At 36.4% G+C, this 13,826-nt stretch overlaps 1 protein-coding gene across 1 annotated transcript in view; it reads left to right on the top strand.

Moving 5' to 3' along the window:
- Positions 1-2,214: 2,214 nt before the first annotated feature.
- LOC149819272 (general transcription and DNA repair factor IIH subunit TFB1-1-like) overlaps positions 2,215-13,826 on the top strand; it is a 120,413-nt gene continuing 108,801 nt past the window's right edge. Inside the window, exons 1-3 of the mRNA XM_089986370.1 lie at positions 2,215-2,344; positions 2,912-3,021; positions 4,174-4,246. Of these exons, the coding sequence (XP_089842496.1) occupies positions 2,215-2,344; positions 2,912-3,021; positions 4,174-4,246 (313 nt within the window). The remainder of the gene's footprint in view (positions 2,345-2,911; positions 3,022-4,173; positions 4,247-13,826) is intronic.

The following is a 13,826-nucleotide window of genomic DNA, read 5'->3' as shown; positions in this document are numbered from 1 at the left end:
CTAGCCGCTCCTACCATACAAGACCTAGTTTCCCTTGTTAAGAAACATTCTTTTTGCTAAGCAAAAACGAAATGAAGTGGGTACTAACTAACTGCCGAGTCCTCTATAAAGAGCAACAGATAATAACCAGACTGACATTAAAAAGCTAAAGATCGAACCCTCTGATGTTGAGCCTTTCACTATTTCATCATTTAATGACCCATTGTGATGCAATTCGCCAAACCCAATTAGAGCCTTTCAGAATTTAGGATGCACATATTCCAATTGCATTAAGAAGCCAAAGATTAAACTCTCTAATATTAAGCTATGTACCATGAATGTTTGTAACATATTCATTTATTGAATGAATAAAAAAATATAAATTTTAATGATTTATATATATATATATATATATATATATATATATATATATATATATATATATATGACCAGTTTCATTTTGAATGAATGGAATGAATGAATATATGTATGTGATTGTCTTATGACATATACGTATAATTAGATAAGCGATCTTATAAAATATGTATTTTTAGAGTGTTATTTGCGAAGTTACAATTAAAAGAGGTTCACATAAGTTATATTTATGCGTTTCATGAGGACTGCAAAAAAGAATGTATAAATATATATTTAAGTGATGGTTGTAGAAAGGAGGTTCACATGGTCGTCAATGATTTTGGTATAAAATATGCAATTTTACTAAGGTATTTGCGAAGTTACGGTAATAAGAAGGTCCACAAAACTTTTTTTTGCATTCTTTACGAAGGTCATACAAACATAGGTGTAAACATACATTTAAGTGGCAGTCAAATAAAAGAAAAAAAGGATATTCACACGGTTTCTCAAGACATTGGTATAAAATATATGATTTTACTAGGTATTTGTGATCTTACGCTTAATAGAGAAAACTACATAAATAACATATTTTTTGTATGCTTCTTCAGGACCTCCAAAAAAAAATATGAATGAATGTACGTTAAGTGAAGTTTGGCCTTAGTCAATAGGCAGAAGTACTATATATCGCACGAACTTTGTAACTTCACTTGTGTGAAGGGTAAAAAGGTTATAAAAAATTATATATTTGCAATTTAAGACAACTTGCATATTTCAGAAATTTTAAGGCATTTGAGAAAAAATACATCATATTTGTGGTCCATCTTTTTTCAAAGCAAATCTGAGGGAGCACACCAGGTAGGCCAATACAAATTCAGTTGTCATCGACGATGCAACAACTCTCATTGGGCTTAATCTAATTCCGTTGCATTTCGAGACCTTATGGTGATCTTTTTTGGGGTCATGGGTGGGATTTGATGTAACTAGATCCAACTTGACTGAATACAACATCATCAGACACAGACTCAAAGGCACATCACGAATCCAAATTCAATTATGCCCCGTTATATGAACTTTTATCCAAGATGGACCTTTATCCAATATCAAAATTAAGGGCCCGTTTGCATGTAACGGAAAGTGGGCCAATTCTGCGAAAACGCATCTACGGGCATGCATGCATTTTCACAGGGCCCACGGTGACAAAACAAACTGGGGCTCCTCTTTCGGTACACAGTGACAAAACAAATTAAGGGCCCGTTTGTGGCCCCCAGATTTAATGCTGGACCCCTATTTCCGCAGAAAGCGTTCCTGTGTGTGTGTTCCGATTCTCTTTCCGCGGAAGAGATGCCACACCTTTCTCTTTCGTGACATGCAAACACGGTCTAAAAGTGCAGCGAGAGGTGCGGCCGGATGTCAATGGAAGAGCTAGGGTTGCAAACATGCTGAATCTTTATCTGATCTGATCCGACTGGAGGAAATTTGGGTGGATATGGGCCACAAAAACATGGTCTTGTTTTTATAGATGGGTTGTATTTGGGACACGGTTTACTTAGATCCAGTTCAGAATCAGAGAAACAAAAAGGTTCAAAACCATGTTAGACTGAATCCTGACCCAAACTAATTTATATATCCGGAAACCAAAATAGTTGGCTTGTGTCTTGCGGATCCATTGTCAAAGGCGGTCAGATCACATCCTAATGCAGAAGTCTAGTCAGATCCGGATCTAAAACCAGACCCACTCATGAAAAGTCAGATATAGTATTGGTTCAGCATGAATCCAACTCATTTATAATGCGTTTCCAAATCCACATACTTAAAATGTAACCAAATAACCCTCTCCAAAGGCGGGTCCCGCCACGGCCACCTGGCTCCATATGTATATATATGACGCTCACCCCTGGTTCTGGAGCCATCGGAGTTCCCTTCTCTCGTCTTCGCGCCATTCGTTCCCCTCTCCTTTTCTTGTCTCGTCGATCTTCGCCGTCAGATACGGTGAAAACCCTAATCGTCTCAGGTATGCTTTTCTCGCGCTTCCGGTTTCTTGATGAATTAGCCCTACTTTTTCTCTTGCGTTAAAACTTCGAAATTCTTCTTGGCAATCCTTCTGTTTTTCATTATCGTTTTCTGTTAGTTTTGCCTCTATTCGGTTGTTTCACCTATTGATCGATGGGTTTGCTGTTTATTTTTCCCTACTATTTCTCCGATACTACCATCACCATCGCCGCTGTTTTGTTATTCTTGGGCAAATTTGGTGGTATATATCTTTTTTTTCGATGCCCTATTTTGTTAGTGTTTAACGTGGTACTTATGCGGAATGCTTGCTTGTTCTCAACTTAAGAGTGTCACTATCGCGTTACTTGTTTATTTCCCATTGACTGGGCGATTGATCAATGCGTTTCAAAAGGACGATGCGAGTGTTGCTGCAAGAAGGGAAGCGATCTGCCTGACGTTGCATTGGGCCTCGATTAACACTTTGTGTAGTGCCTCCCTGCTGTCGAAAAAAAAAAAATTCTAGTGTGTTCCTGTTTATCCTTTTCTCGTGGTCATTGCTCTGGCCCCTGAGTCGTATTTTGATGATTAGGTTTTGTTGCGGTCAACGGAATCACCTTGGGAATGTCGTCTACTGTTACCATGCGAGCTAAGTACAAGAGTTTGGTGAAGGATCCAGGGATTCCGGGAGTTCTAGTTATGGTACTTTATTGACTCTTTTTTGCTGTTGCTTGTTTTGTTTTTTGTTTGATGCTTAATGCTGGTTCAGTTGAGAATTATATCTTAATTTTTATTTGTGTTTGTTAATTGTTACCGCTTTAAGCTCATTGTTTATTCCCATATCATGGCTAAATTTCACATTCCTTTCCTGTACTTCAACATACTTCAATGTATAACTATTGAGTAGAAATTATGGGTGTCACGACTAGATGGCCAGGAACTGTTTCTAAGAGCAAAGGAGCCCCTTTTCTACTACTCGAGGCATTTTATTGCACACTCATATGAGGGTCTTTTACTTCAAGTAGACTTCAGATTAGGGCATGCCTGTGTCAAAGACTCAAATTAAACACATTATGTACTCCAATTTGCTTAACAACAAAGCGATACGTCAGTTATCTATCGTGGATTTTGTCTAAAATTATCTAATGAGCATATATTTTGGAAAAGGAACCTTGTTTCACAGTTTGCCTTGTTACGCAGTATACTGTAATGCTATTGTAAGGGTATTTGAGTAATTTTTATAGCCGGCGACATCACTTCTGCCTAAAGAATGGACTTTTAGCGGAGCCACAAACTTGCGAGTTTATAGTGAAGGATTTGGAATTTCTCAAATTGGTCAGATGACATCACCAAAAAATGTGGTCTTTAGTGACATCAATCAGAGTTTCTGGGTGCTGGATGATCGCTTGTTTCACATGCTATTAGGCTGCATACAATCTGGTCACTTTGTTGTCCATAACATATTTTTTATCTGATGCTTCACTTTCCATGCTACCTTCTGCAAAGCATGCATTTCATGCATGCTGCATGTGACAGTTGTGTTTTAACTTGTTCATCTTACTTGTCTGTTTTGTTACTATAACAATTTGCGGGAATATTTGGACTGGAAAACCTCTTATCGGTTAGATATTTTATTTTCATAGTAAGTTGTTGCTGGAACTGTGGAGACATGTATGGATGACAAATTTTTGTTTGAGAAGGATGTACAGATAACCATGTGTCCATTATAGTATTATACATCTAGCCTAACTTGACATACAGTATGATTTGGTCCTCTGGAAGGAAAAAATGTTCTTATCTTGATTCCATATGTGATTTATGATATGCTGATCTGTAACATTTGGCCAAATGCAGACAGAAGAAAAATTTGTATTTACGTCAAATGATCGAAGGTCATCTATCAATGTTGATTTTCGAAACATTAAAGGTAAGTCTTCCTTTGGTGCATAGAGGCATTAGTCCATAAGTTTATGACTAATTCTTAAACGGTAATGTATGCATCTTTTGTCCTTATGTTTAGTATTATCCCATATTTTGAACTTCAGGTATTTACTTAATGTGTTGTTTCTAGGGGCGGAGCGAGGATTCTAACCTAGGGTGGGCACAAATGCAAAGTAAATAAAATAAAATAAATATTAATAATATATACTAAATCACAACATTAAGAAAAAACAAATCAAAACTCTAATCCTACAAGCTTCATAAATTTTGCATTTATGCTAACTAATAAAACACCCTAATATTCTAACCAAAACCAAACAGCCTAATGATTATTAGCAAAAACACAAAAAAACCCTAAAATCGCAACTAAACATCTATGTCATTCTAAAAGAACCAAATCAAAATCCTAATTCCTACAAACATTATAGATTATGCATTTATGTTAATTGATAAAAAATCCCTACTATTTTAACCATAATCAAATCACACAATATTCATGGATTCATGCCTAATGGTAATTTAAAAAAAACTCTAAAACCATAATTAAACATTTATGTTATTCTAAAAAGTTCAAATCAAAACCCTAGTTGTTGCAAACATCACAATTATGCATTTATGCTAATTAATAAAAAATCTCTTAGTATTCTAATTGAAATAAATTCACGGACATGGATTCATGCCTATTAGTAATTAAAAAAAACCCCACAGGAAAACCCTAAATCCATAAACTAAACATATATGCCATTATAAAAAACCCAAATCAAAATGCCAATAACTACAAACATCATAAATTATGCATTTATGTTAATTGATAGGAAAACCCTAATATTCTAACCAAAATCAAATCAAACAATATTCATGGTTCATACTTAATGGTAATTAAAAAAAAAAGCACAAGAAAACCTTAAAACCATAACCAAATATTATATCATTCTAAAAAAACCAAATCAAAACCTCAATTCCAACAAATGTCAAAAATTATGATTTATGTTAATTAATAAAAAACCTAATATTCTAACCAAAATCAATTCACACAATATTCATTGATTCATGCTTAATGGTAATTAAAATAGACACAAAAAACCTTAGAACCATAATTTATTCGTTTATGTCAATATAAAAATACCAAATCAAGACCCTAAATCCTAACAAACACCATTCATAAATATGCTATCTTTTTTTCAAACAGTCATAAATATGCTAATTAAAAAAAAGCAAAACTCCAAATTAAATATTTTTGTCACTTGACAAAGCAAAATAAAAATATTTAAATTATATAAAAAATCAAAGATTTAGGGATTTGATAACCAAAATTAAGCATTCATTAATGGAATCATGCTTAATGATAATTGAAAGAAAAATACCACAAAAATACCTTCAAAACCGTAATTACTTACATATTCAAGTCATTTGAAAAAAACCCAATCAATACCCAAAGTATTAAAAAAATCATAGATTTAAGCTAATTAAAAAAATCCTTAATATCCTAGCCAAAATCAAGCGTTCATTACTCATGTTTAATGTAATTAAAAAATAAAATACAAGAAACCCTAAAACCCTAACTAAACATTCATAGTATTTAAAAAAAAAACTATATAAAAACCTAAACCCTAACAATACATTAGGTTAATTGAAAAAAAAACCAGAAATCAAAACGCCATCAAACCTTCTAGAAAAAGGATTTGGAAAGAAGAAGACTTGACGTCTCAGCCACCGGGGCTATGACCATGCACCACCGCCGGATGGCAAACGATCGAACCCAATCCGACAAAGTTGAGAGAGAGATAATAAGGGGGAGAGAGAGACCATCATCTAAGAATCATTATGAGGAACAGTTTGGGGGCACTCTCCCTCGATGTAGAGCGATCCCTTGTCAGACCAGACGTTGAGTATCTCCTCATAGTCCAACTTCAATGACAAGCCTTGTGCCTGCTGCTGGTGTTCATCCACGGTGGAGCAACTCCCAAACCTGGCGCTACTGCAGGCCTCCTCCTCCACCCACGAGCAGTTGTGGCGACCATTCTCCACCAACATCACCTTCGGATAAAATAGAATACCCAGCTCTCCGGCTCCTCCGAGTTGCGGCCTTTATGCCTGAGGGGTTGGTCGCCGGAGCTGTCGGGGGTGGAGAGAGAGAGAGAGAGAGAGAGAGAGAGAGAGAGAGAGAGAGAGAGAGAGAGAGAGAGAGAGAGAGAGTTGGGGATGTGGGATGGGGAGGGGATTGGATCGGGTCTATGTGTGCCCACCCTGACCTGACCTTGCAGAGAGTTAGGCTGGGCAATAGCTAGCCATTCAAACCTCTTATTGGGAAAATTTTGTGTCAGGGTGGGCACGTGCCCTCCATGGCCCCAATGTGGCTCCGACCCTGGTTGTTGGGATTGGCCCTTGAATTGCATTTTTCTGTATTTTGTTTGTTGTGATGCTGCACATGGAAACTTGGGGGGCCATGCAAAACATGGCTTTTCTGTTTATAGTCTCTGCAGGTGTTTTACTAGTAGTATTAGTGGTAATTTTTGGTATTGTTATTGTTAAAATATGTAATCTCATATAATATCTCATATGTAATCTCATAAACATGTAATGTTTTATCTCCTTTCTAGTTAGGATTTTTCGTTTAATTAATTCTAGTTAAAATACAACTAGAATTAGCCAAACCAGGCCATCATTGGACTGATTTGGCCTTTACCTTTTTGACTAGTCAAAAAGGTACCTTTTTGACCAAGTCAAAAAGGTAAATCCAAAAAGAGCTGTTGGACTGCCCAACAACTCTATTAGAGCCGTTGGAGAGTCCAACAACTCTCTTAAGGCTTCTCTCTACCTCTCTATAAATATGGGGCTATTCCCCTTGTAAATACTTACTCTTGTTTTGGGTTTTTATCTCAAATCAATAAAATTGTTTATTTTTCATTTTTATACCCGTTTCGGGTTATGTGTATTCTTAAGTTCTCTTTGTGAACCTTTGCGGTTCTTATGATGTATTTGTGAGAACTTGTTGAGAGACATTTGTTGTAGCGTATTTTTCACTTTCTTACATGGTATCAGAGTAAGGTCGGTGGACGTGTATTGGGAAGCGTGCCATGCAACTACTCTTCAAGAAAGTGAAGTCTCTTTGAAGGAGTGCTCGTGTGTAGCCTTGAAGGGCGTGGAAGGCTACTTATTTTCGATCTTTGTGGTTAAAATATTCCTCTTCCCACTTGCTTTTCTTCTTCCCCTCTCATTCCCAAGCTTGTAAAATGGATGACAATGATAATGTCACCATTAAGTCCATAAAACTCAACGATTCAAACTATGTAACATGGGCTTCAATCATGAATCATCTTATTTGGGGAAAGGGTCTATGGGGCTTAGTTGATGGAACCGATAAGGAACCTAAACTAACGCTCACTAAAGAAAAAGGTGGAAGAGAAGTACCTCTTTCGGAGGTGGAAAAAACTAAGGCCATCTCCACATATGAAAAGGAATGGAAAGAATGAAGAATGGGTCACGCCAAGATCATGTCTTGGCTAATTTCTAGTGTAGACATAAAGAAGTGTTCAAGTTTCGCAAAATTTGAACATGCTAATGATGCGTGAGAATATCTTAAGAGAATGTATTCTCTTAAAGATATTGCTCATATATGTAACTTACAAGAAAAGGTTCGGAATATGGTTCAAGGAGAGAGAAGTATTAGAGGATACTACAATAGCTTATCCGAACTATGGGAAGAGTTGGTTCTTCTTGAACCAAAGTGGCATTGTCCACAAGACATTGAGCTTCGCCAAAATCAAGTAAATGCGGAGCATTTTCTTCAATTTATAAATGGGTTGAGACCCGAATTTGAATCAACCAAGTCCGCTCTTCTACATCGGGGAAATGTTCCCTCTATTGAATATACCATTGAAGAGCTAAGTATGGAAGAAAATAGACTCAAGAAACGAGTCGACAAAAGCGATGATGATACAGTTTTAGCTGTATCTAGACCAGGTAATCACATTTGCACATACAAACCTCCACATATTGGGAGAATAAACAATGAAAGGCAAGGAGGCAATTTTGAAAGGAGAAAAGTTATTTGTTATTACTGTCATGAACCCGGACATGTTAAAACTTACTGTCCAAAGTTGAAAAAAACTTATGAGAAGAAGGTAGTTGTTGTTGAATCAAAAGAATCAAATGAGACATCCATTGGAAACATGTCTCTGTCTCAGCTGGTGGAGGCTCTACAACCTCTTCTTAAAGGAACTTCTCCCTCAGCTGGAGTTGCGATCTCTTCTGTTGGCACCTCCGATCCAGGTAAACCCCTATGGCTTTTTGACTCTGGTGCTTCTTTTCACATGACACCAAATTTAAAATTACTGTCGCATTGTTATGACTCAAGTGGATCGAGTGTTTTTACTGCGGATGGAACATCCCTTGAGATAAAAGGAATAGGAAATTTCGAAAATAACTCTCGAAACTCAAAAGGATTTTGTGTTCCAAAGATTAGATATATCCCCAAACTTAATCTAAATCTCTTATCTGTTTCTCAATTAACTGATCATGGGTGTAATGTTTCCTTCTCTTCTCATGATTGTCAAGTACAGGATCACCAGTCATGGAAGCTGATTGGGGAAGGCCATAGAGAAGGAGGCTTATATTACATGGATTTTTTGGAATTACCCAAGAAAACATTATGCTGCAATGTTCAAAAAGTAGGCTTGGATCTTTTACACCAAAGATTTGGTCACCCTTGTATATCCAAGCTTCAGTACTTTCCAAACATGGAAAAAATTTGTAATTTTGAAACTTTCACTTGTGAAAAATGTATTCTTGGAAAAATGAAATGACTAGCATTTCAAGAAAGAACTTTTGTCTCCACTCGACCACTTGAATTAATTCACTCTGATGTTTGGGGTCCTGCACCAGTTACGTCAAAAGGTGGGTTTTTATACTATGTAATTTTCGTGGATGACTTTACCCGATATACCTGGATTTACTTTCTCAAACACAAATTTGAAGTGTTCTCTTTTTTTCAAATATTTCATAATATGGTCAAAAATCAATTTAAGAATGATATTTTAATATTTCGCACTGATTCAGGGGGAGAATTTTTATCAACTGAATTTAAAGAATATTTGAACTCACATGGAATTTCACACCAAAAATCTTGTCCCTATACCCCTCAACAAAATGAATTAGCTGAGAGAAAACACAGACACATTATAGAAACAACTAGAACACTACTTATCACACGTCAAGTTCCTAAAGTTTTTTGGGCCGAAGCTATTTTAACTGCTGTGTATCTTATTAATAAGATGCCCTCATCCTCAATAAAGAATATTTCTCCTACTGAAAAGCTTTATAAACAAAAACCTGATTATTCTAGACTGAGGGTGTTTGGGTGCAAGTGCTTTGTTTTTACAGATAAGAATGATAAATTCTCTCCCCGTGCTATACCCTGTACTTTTTTAGGATATGCAAATAATAAAAAAGGATACAGATGTTTTGACCCTAAAAACAACAAGTTATACGTTTCAAGGAATGTATCCTTTCTAGAAAATGAAAGTTTTTTTGAAAACAAAAATTCTACTGAAATAGATGAGTATTCCTTCTTGTTGGATCTAGTTACAAAGGATAGTGAAAGAGAAATTGATCTAGATGATCAGATGGATGTGATTGATTCTGATCCTCATAGAAATAGTCAAGATTGTATTCAATACTCTAGACGAGGAAATTTAGAAAGACAGTGTGCCCTGGATAAATACACAAGGGAACATGAATCTGCCTCTTCATCTAGAAAATCCACTAGGATCTCGAGGGTTCCTGCAAAGTTTGTGTCATATCAGTCTTTTTCACCAAAACATCAAGCCTTTATTGCTCTAATTCATTCCTATGAAGAACCTCCCAATTATGATATAGCCAAGGATCAACCAGAATGGGTCAAGGCTATGAAAGTCGAATTAGAAGCCTTAGAAAAAGCAAATACTTGGACCATTCAAGACCATCCTCCAAACAACAAGAAACCTATTGGTTGTCGCTGGGTGTACAAGGTGAAAACCAAGAGTGATGGCACTCTTGAAAGATTCAAGGCCCGGTTGGTGGCAAAAGGCTATTCTTAAGAATATGGAATAGACTATGAAGATACCTTTGCCCCAGTAGCTAGAATGACCACTGTTAGAATCCTAATAACTCTTGCATCAATAAAGGGATGGCATATCTTTCAAATGGATGTTAAAAATGCTTTTCTAAATGGAACTTTAGTTGAAGAAGTATACATGGACCCACCACCAGGAATGAATATACCTAAAGGGAAAACACTTCGCCTAAACAAGGCTTTATATGGTCTCAAGCAAGCTCCAAAAGCTTGGTATGATAAGTTTAGTAAGGTTATGCTTGATTTTGGTTTTCGATTTTGTCTTACTGACACAACTTTGTTTGTTAAGAATTCTGATGCAGGTATTATCATCCTTCTACTCTATGTTGACGACATGATCATCACTGGAAGTGATAAACACAGAGTTTATGATATTAAAAAATTTCTCAAAACACATTTTGAAATGAGTGATTTGGGTTTTTTGAAATATTTTCTTGGTATAGAAGTTGCTACTCACCTAGAGGTTACTTGCTAACTCAATCTAAGTTTGCATTAGATATTGTTGTCAGGTCGGGTATTTCAGATGAAAGAATGTTGATACTCCTGAGATTGTGAATGTCAAAATAAAGATTGATGATGGAGAGCCACTCGAGAATCCAACTCCGTATAGGCAACTTGTTGGGGCTCTATCGTATCTATCTATCACAAGACCTGACATTACACATGCGGTCCATACAGTCAGTCAATTTCAACATGCTCCAACTTCTGTTCATATGAGAGCAATTTTGCGTATTATTAGATATATCAAAAATTCTATTTCTCGAGGATTATTTTTATTCGCTTCCTCTAACTTAGAATTGCTTGCTTATACTGATGCAGATTGGGGTGGTGATCCAAATGACCGCCACTCAACTACAAGTTTTTGTGTCTTTTTAGGAGAATCCTTGGTGTCTTGGCGATGTAAGAAGCAACAAAAGGTCTCTCTCTCATCAACTGAAGCTGAATATAGGGCAATGACTACAACTACTATGGAATTAGTCTGACTTCGACGTCTACTTTCCGATATTGGAGTTGAAAGTCCAAAAGCATCAAATCTGTGTTGTGACAACAAAAACTCTATCTATATTGCAAGCAATCAGACATTTCATGAACGCACCAAGCATATAGAAATGGATTGCCATTATGTTCGAGAGGAATTTTTGCATGGCACCATCAATCTTCCCTATGTTGCTTCAGAATATCAGCTGGCCGATTTCTTCACCAAGCCTCTCGCTGCTCCTAGGTTTCACTTTCTCTTAGGCAAACTTTCGGTTATCCAACCGTAAGTTTGAGGGGGAGTGTTAAAATATGTAATCTCATATAATATCTCATATGTAATCTCATAGACATGTAATGTTTTATCTCCTTTCTAGTTAGGATTTTTCGTTTAATTAATTCTAGTTAAAATACAACTAGAATTAGCCAAACCAGTCCATCATTGGACTGATTTGGCCTTTACCTTTTTGACCAAGTCAAAAAAGTAAATCCAAAAAGAGCTGTTGGACTCCCCAACAGCTCTATTAGAGCCGTTGGAGAGTCCAACAGCTCTCTTAAGGCTTCTCTCTGAAATGAAATGGGGATCTTCGAAACACGAGCTTAGATTAACAAGAGCAAGTGTCAAGAATGACACTAAAGCATAACCCTTAAAAAGGGTATAACTGGAAACAAAATAAAAATAAAAATGTATTCTTTATTGATATGAAAAACCAATTGCTTAAGAAGCATTGGAGTAAAATACAAGAGGGGCTGCACACCTTTATATACACAGCTGAAAGAGGACTCAATAGAGCTGTTGGGCACAGTCCAACAACTCTATTTAGAGCTGTTGGAATGTGTCAGTCCAACAACTCTATTAAGAGCTGTTGGACTGTGTCAGTCCAACAACTCTATTGCTAGTCAAGTCTGGACAGGACTTGACTAGCAACAGTCATTCTAGTTCAAACTGAACTAGATGACATAAAGACAAAAAATAAAAATAAAGGAAAAAAATTACAGAAAAAAAGAAATGAAAAATGTATATATATATAATAATATAATATTATTATATATGCATATATGTACAGTTTTACATTTTAACACTCCCCCTCAAACTTACGGTACAATGAGCGAAAGTTTGTCTAAGAGAAAGTGAAATCGGGGAGCAGCGAGAGGCTTTGTAAAGAAGTTTGCTAACTGATATTCTGAAGTGACATATGGCAGATCAATTATCCCGTGTAGATATTCCTCTCTGACGTAGTGACAATCCATTTCGATGTGTTTGGTGCGTTCGTGGAATGTTCTGTTACTGGCAATGTAGATCGCACTTTTGTTGTCACAACACATTTGTGAAGCTTTTGTTGCTTCAACTCCCATGTCAGCAAGCAGTCGTCGGAGCCAAACTACTTACATGGTCGTGGTTGCCATGGCTCTGTATTCAGCTTCGGTGGATGAGAGAGATACCTTCTGCTGCTTTTTACACCTCCACGAAATTAATGATTCTCCTAAAAAGACACAAAAGCCAGTGGTTGAGTGTCTGTTATTGGGATCACCTCCCCAATCAGCATCAGTATATGCAATTAAATTAAGAGAAGAGGAGGAAGATAAGAAAAGTCCTCGTGAAAGAGAGGACTTGATGTATCTGATAATACGCATGACTGCTCCCATATGAACAGAAGTAGGAGCATGTTGAAATTGACTTGCTGTATGAACAACATGTGCTATATCTGGTCTGGTAATGGATAGATAGGAAAGTGCCCCGACAAGCTGTCTGTAAGGAGTAGGGTCTGCAAGAAGTTCTCCATCATCAATCTTCATTTTAACATTAACAACTTCTGGAGTGTCGATTTTCTTATCATCAGTAATACCAGACCTGAAAACAATATCAAAAGCAAATTTAGTCTGAGATAATAAATATCCTCTAGGAGAATAAGCAACTTCAATGCCTAAAAAATATCTCAACAAGCCCAAATCAGTCATTTCAAAATAAGATTTAAGAAGTGTTTTGATTGTTTCAACTCCCTGTTTATCGCTTCCGGTGATGATCATATCATCCACATAGAGAAGAAGCACAATGATCCCTGCATCAAAATTCTTAATAAACAAAGCAGTGTCAGTTAAACAGAATTGAAAACCAATATGAATCATAACACGACTAAACCTATCATACCAAGCTTTTGGTGCTTGTTTAAGTCCATAAAGAGCTTTTTCTAAGCGAAGGACTTTACCCTTAGAAATACTTAGACTAGGAGGGGGTTCCATATATACTTCTTCAACTAGCTTTCCATTTAAAAAAGCATTTTTGACATCCATTTGAAAAATAGACCATTTTTTGATAGAAGGTAAGGCAATTAAGGTTCAGACAGTAGTCATACGAGCCACCGGAGCAAAGGTTTCTTCATAATCAATCCCATATTCTTGGGCATAACCTTTGGCTACTAAACAAGCTTTATATCTTTCAAGAGTACCATCACTCTTGGTTTTAATTTTATAAACCCAT

The sequence above is a fragment of the Nuphar pumila genome, chromosome 13 (assembly GCF_984573655.1).
Source record: "Nuphar pumila chromosome 13, dmNupPumi1.hap1.1, whole genome shotgun sequence".
NCBI lineage: Eukaryota > Viridiplantae > Streptophyta > Magnoliopsida > Nymphaeales > Nymphaeaceae > Nuphar > Nuphar pumila.
The sequence above is the reverse complement of the archived record's forward strand: the minus strand, read 5'-3'. Positions and strand labels throughout refer to the sequence as shown.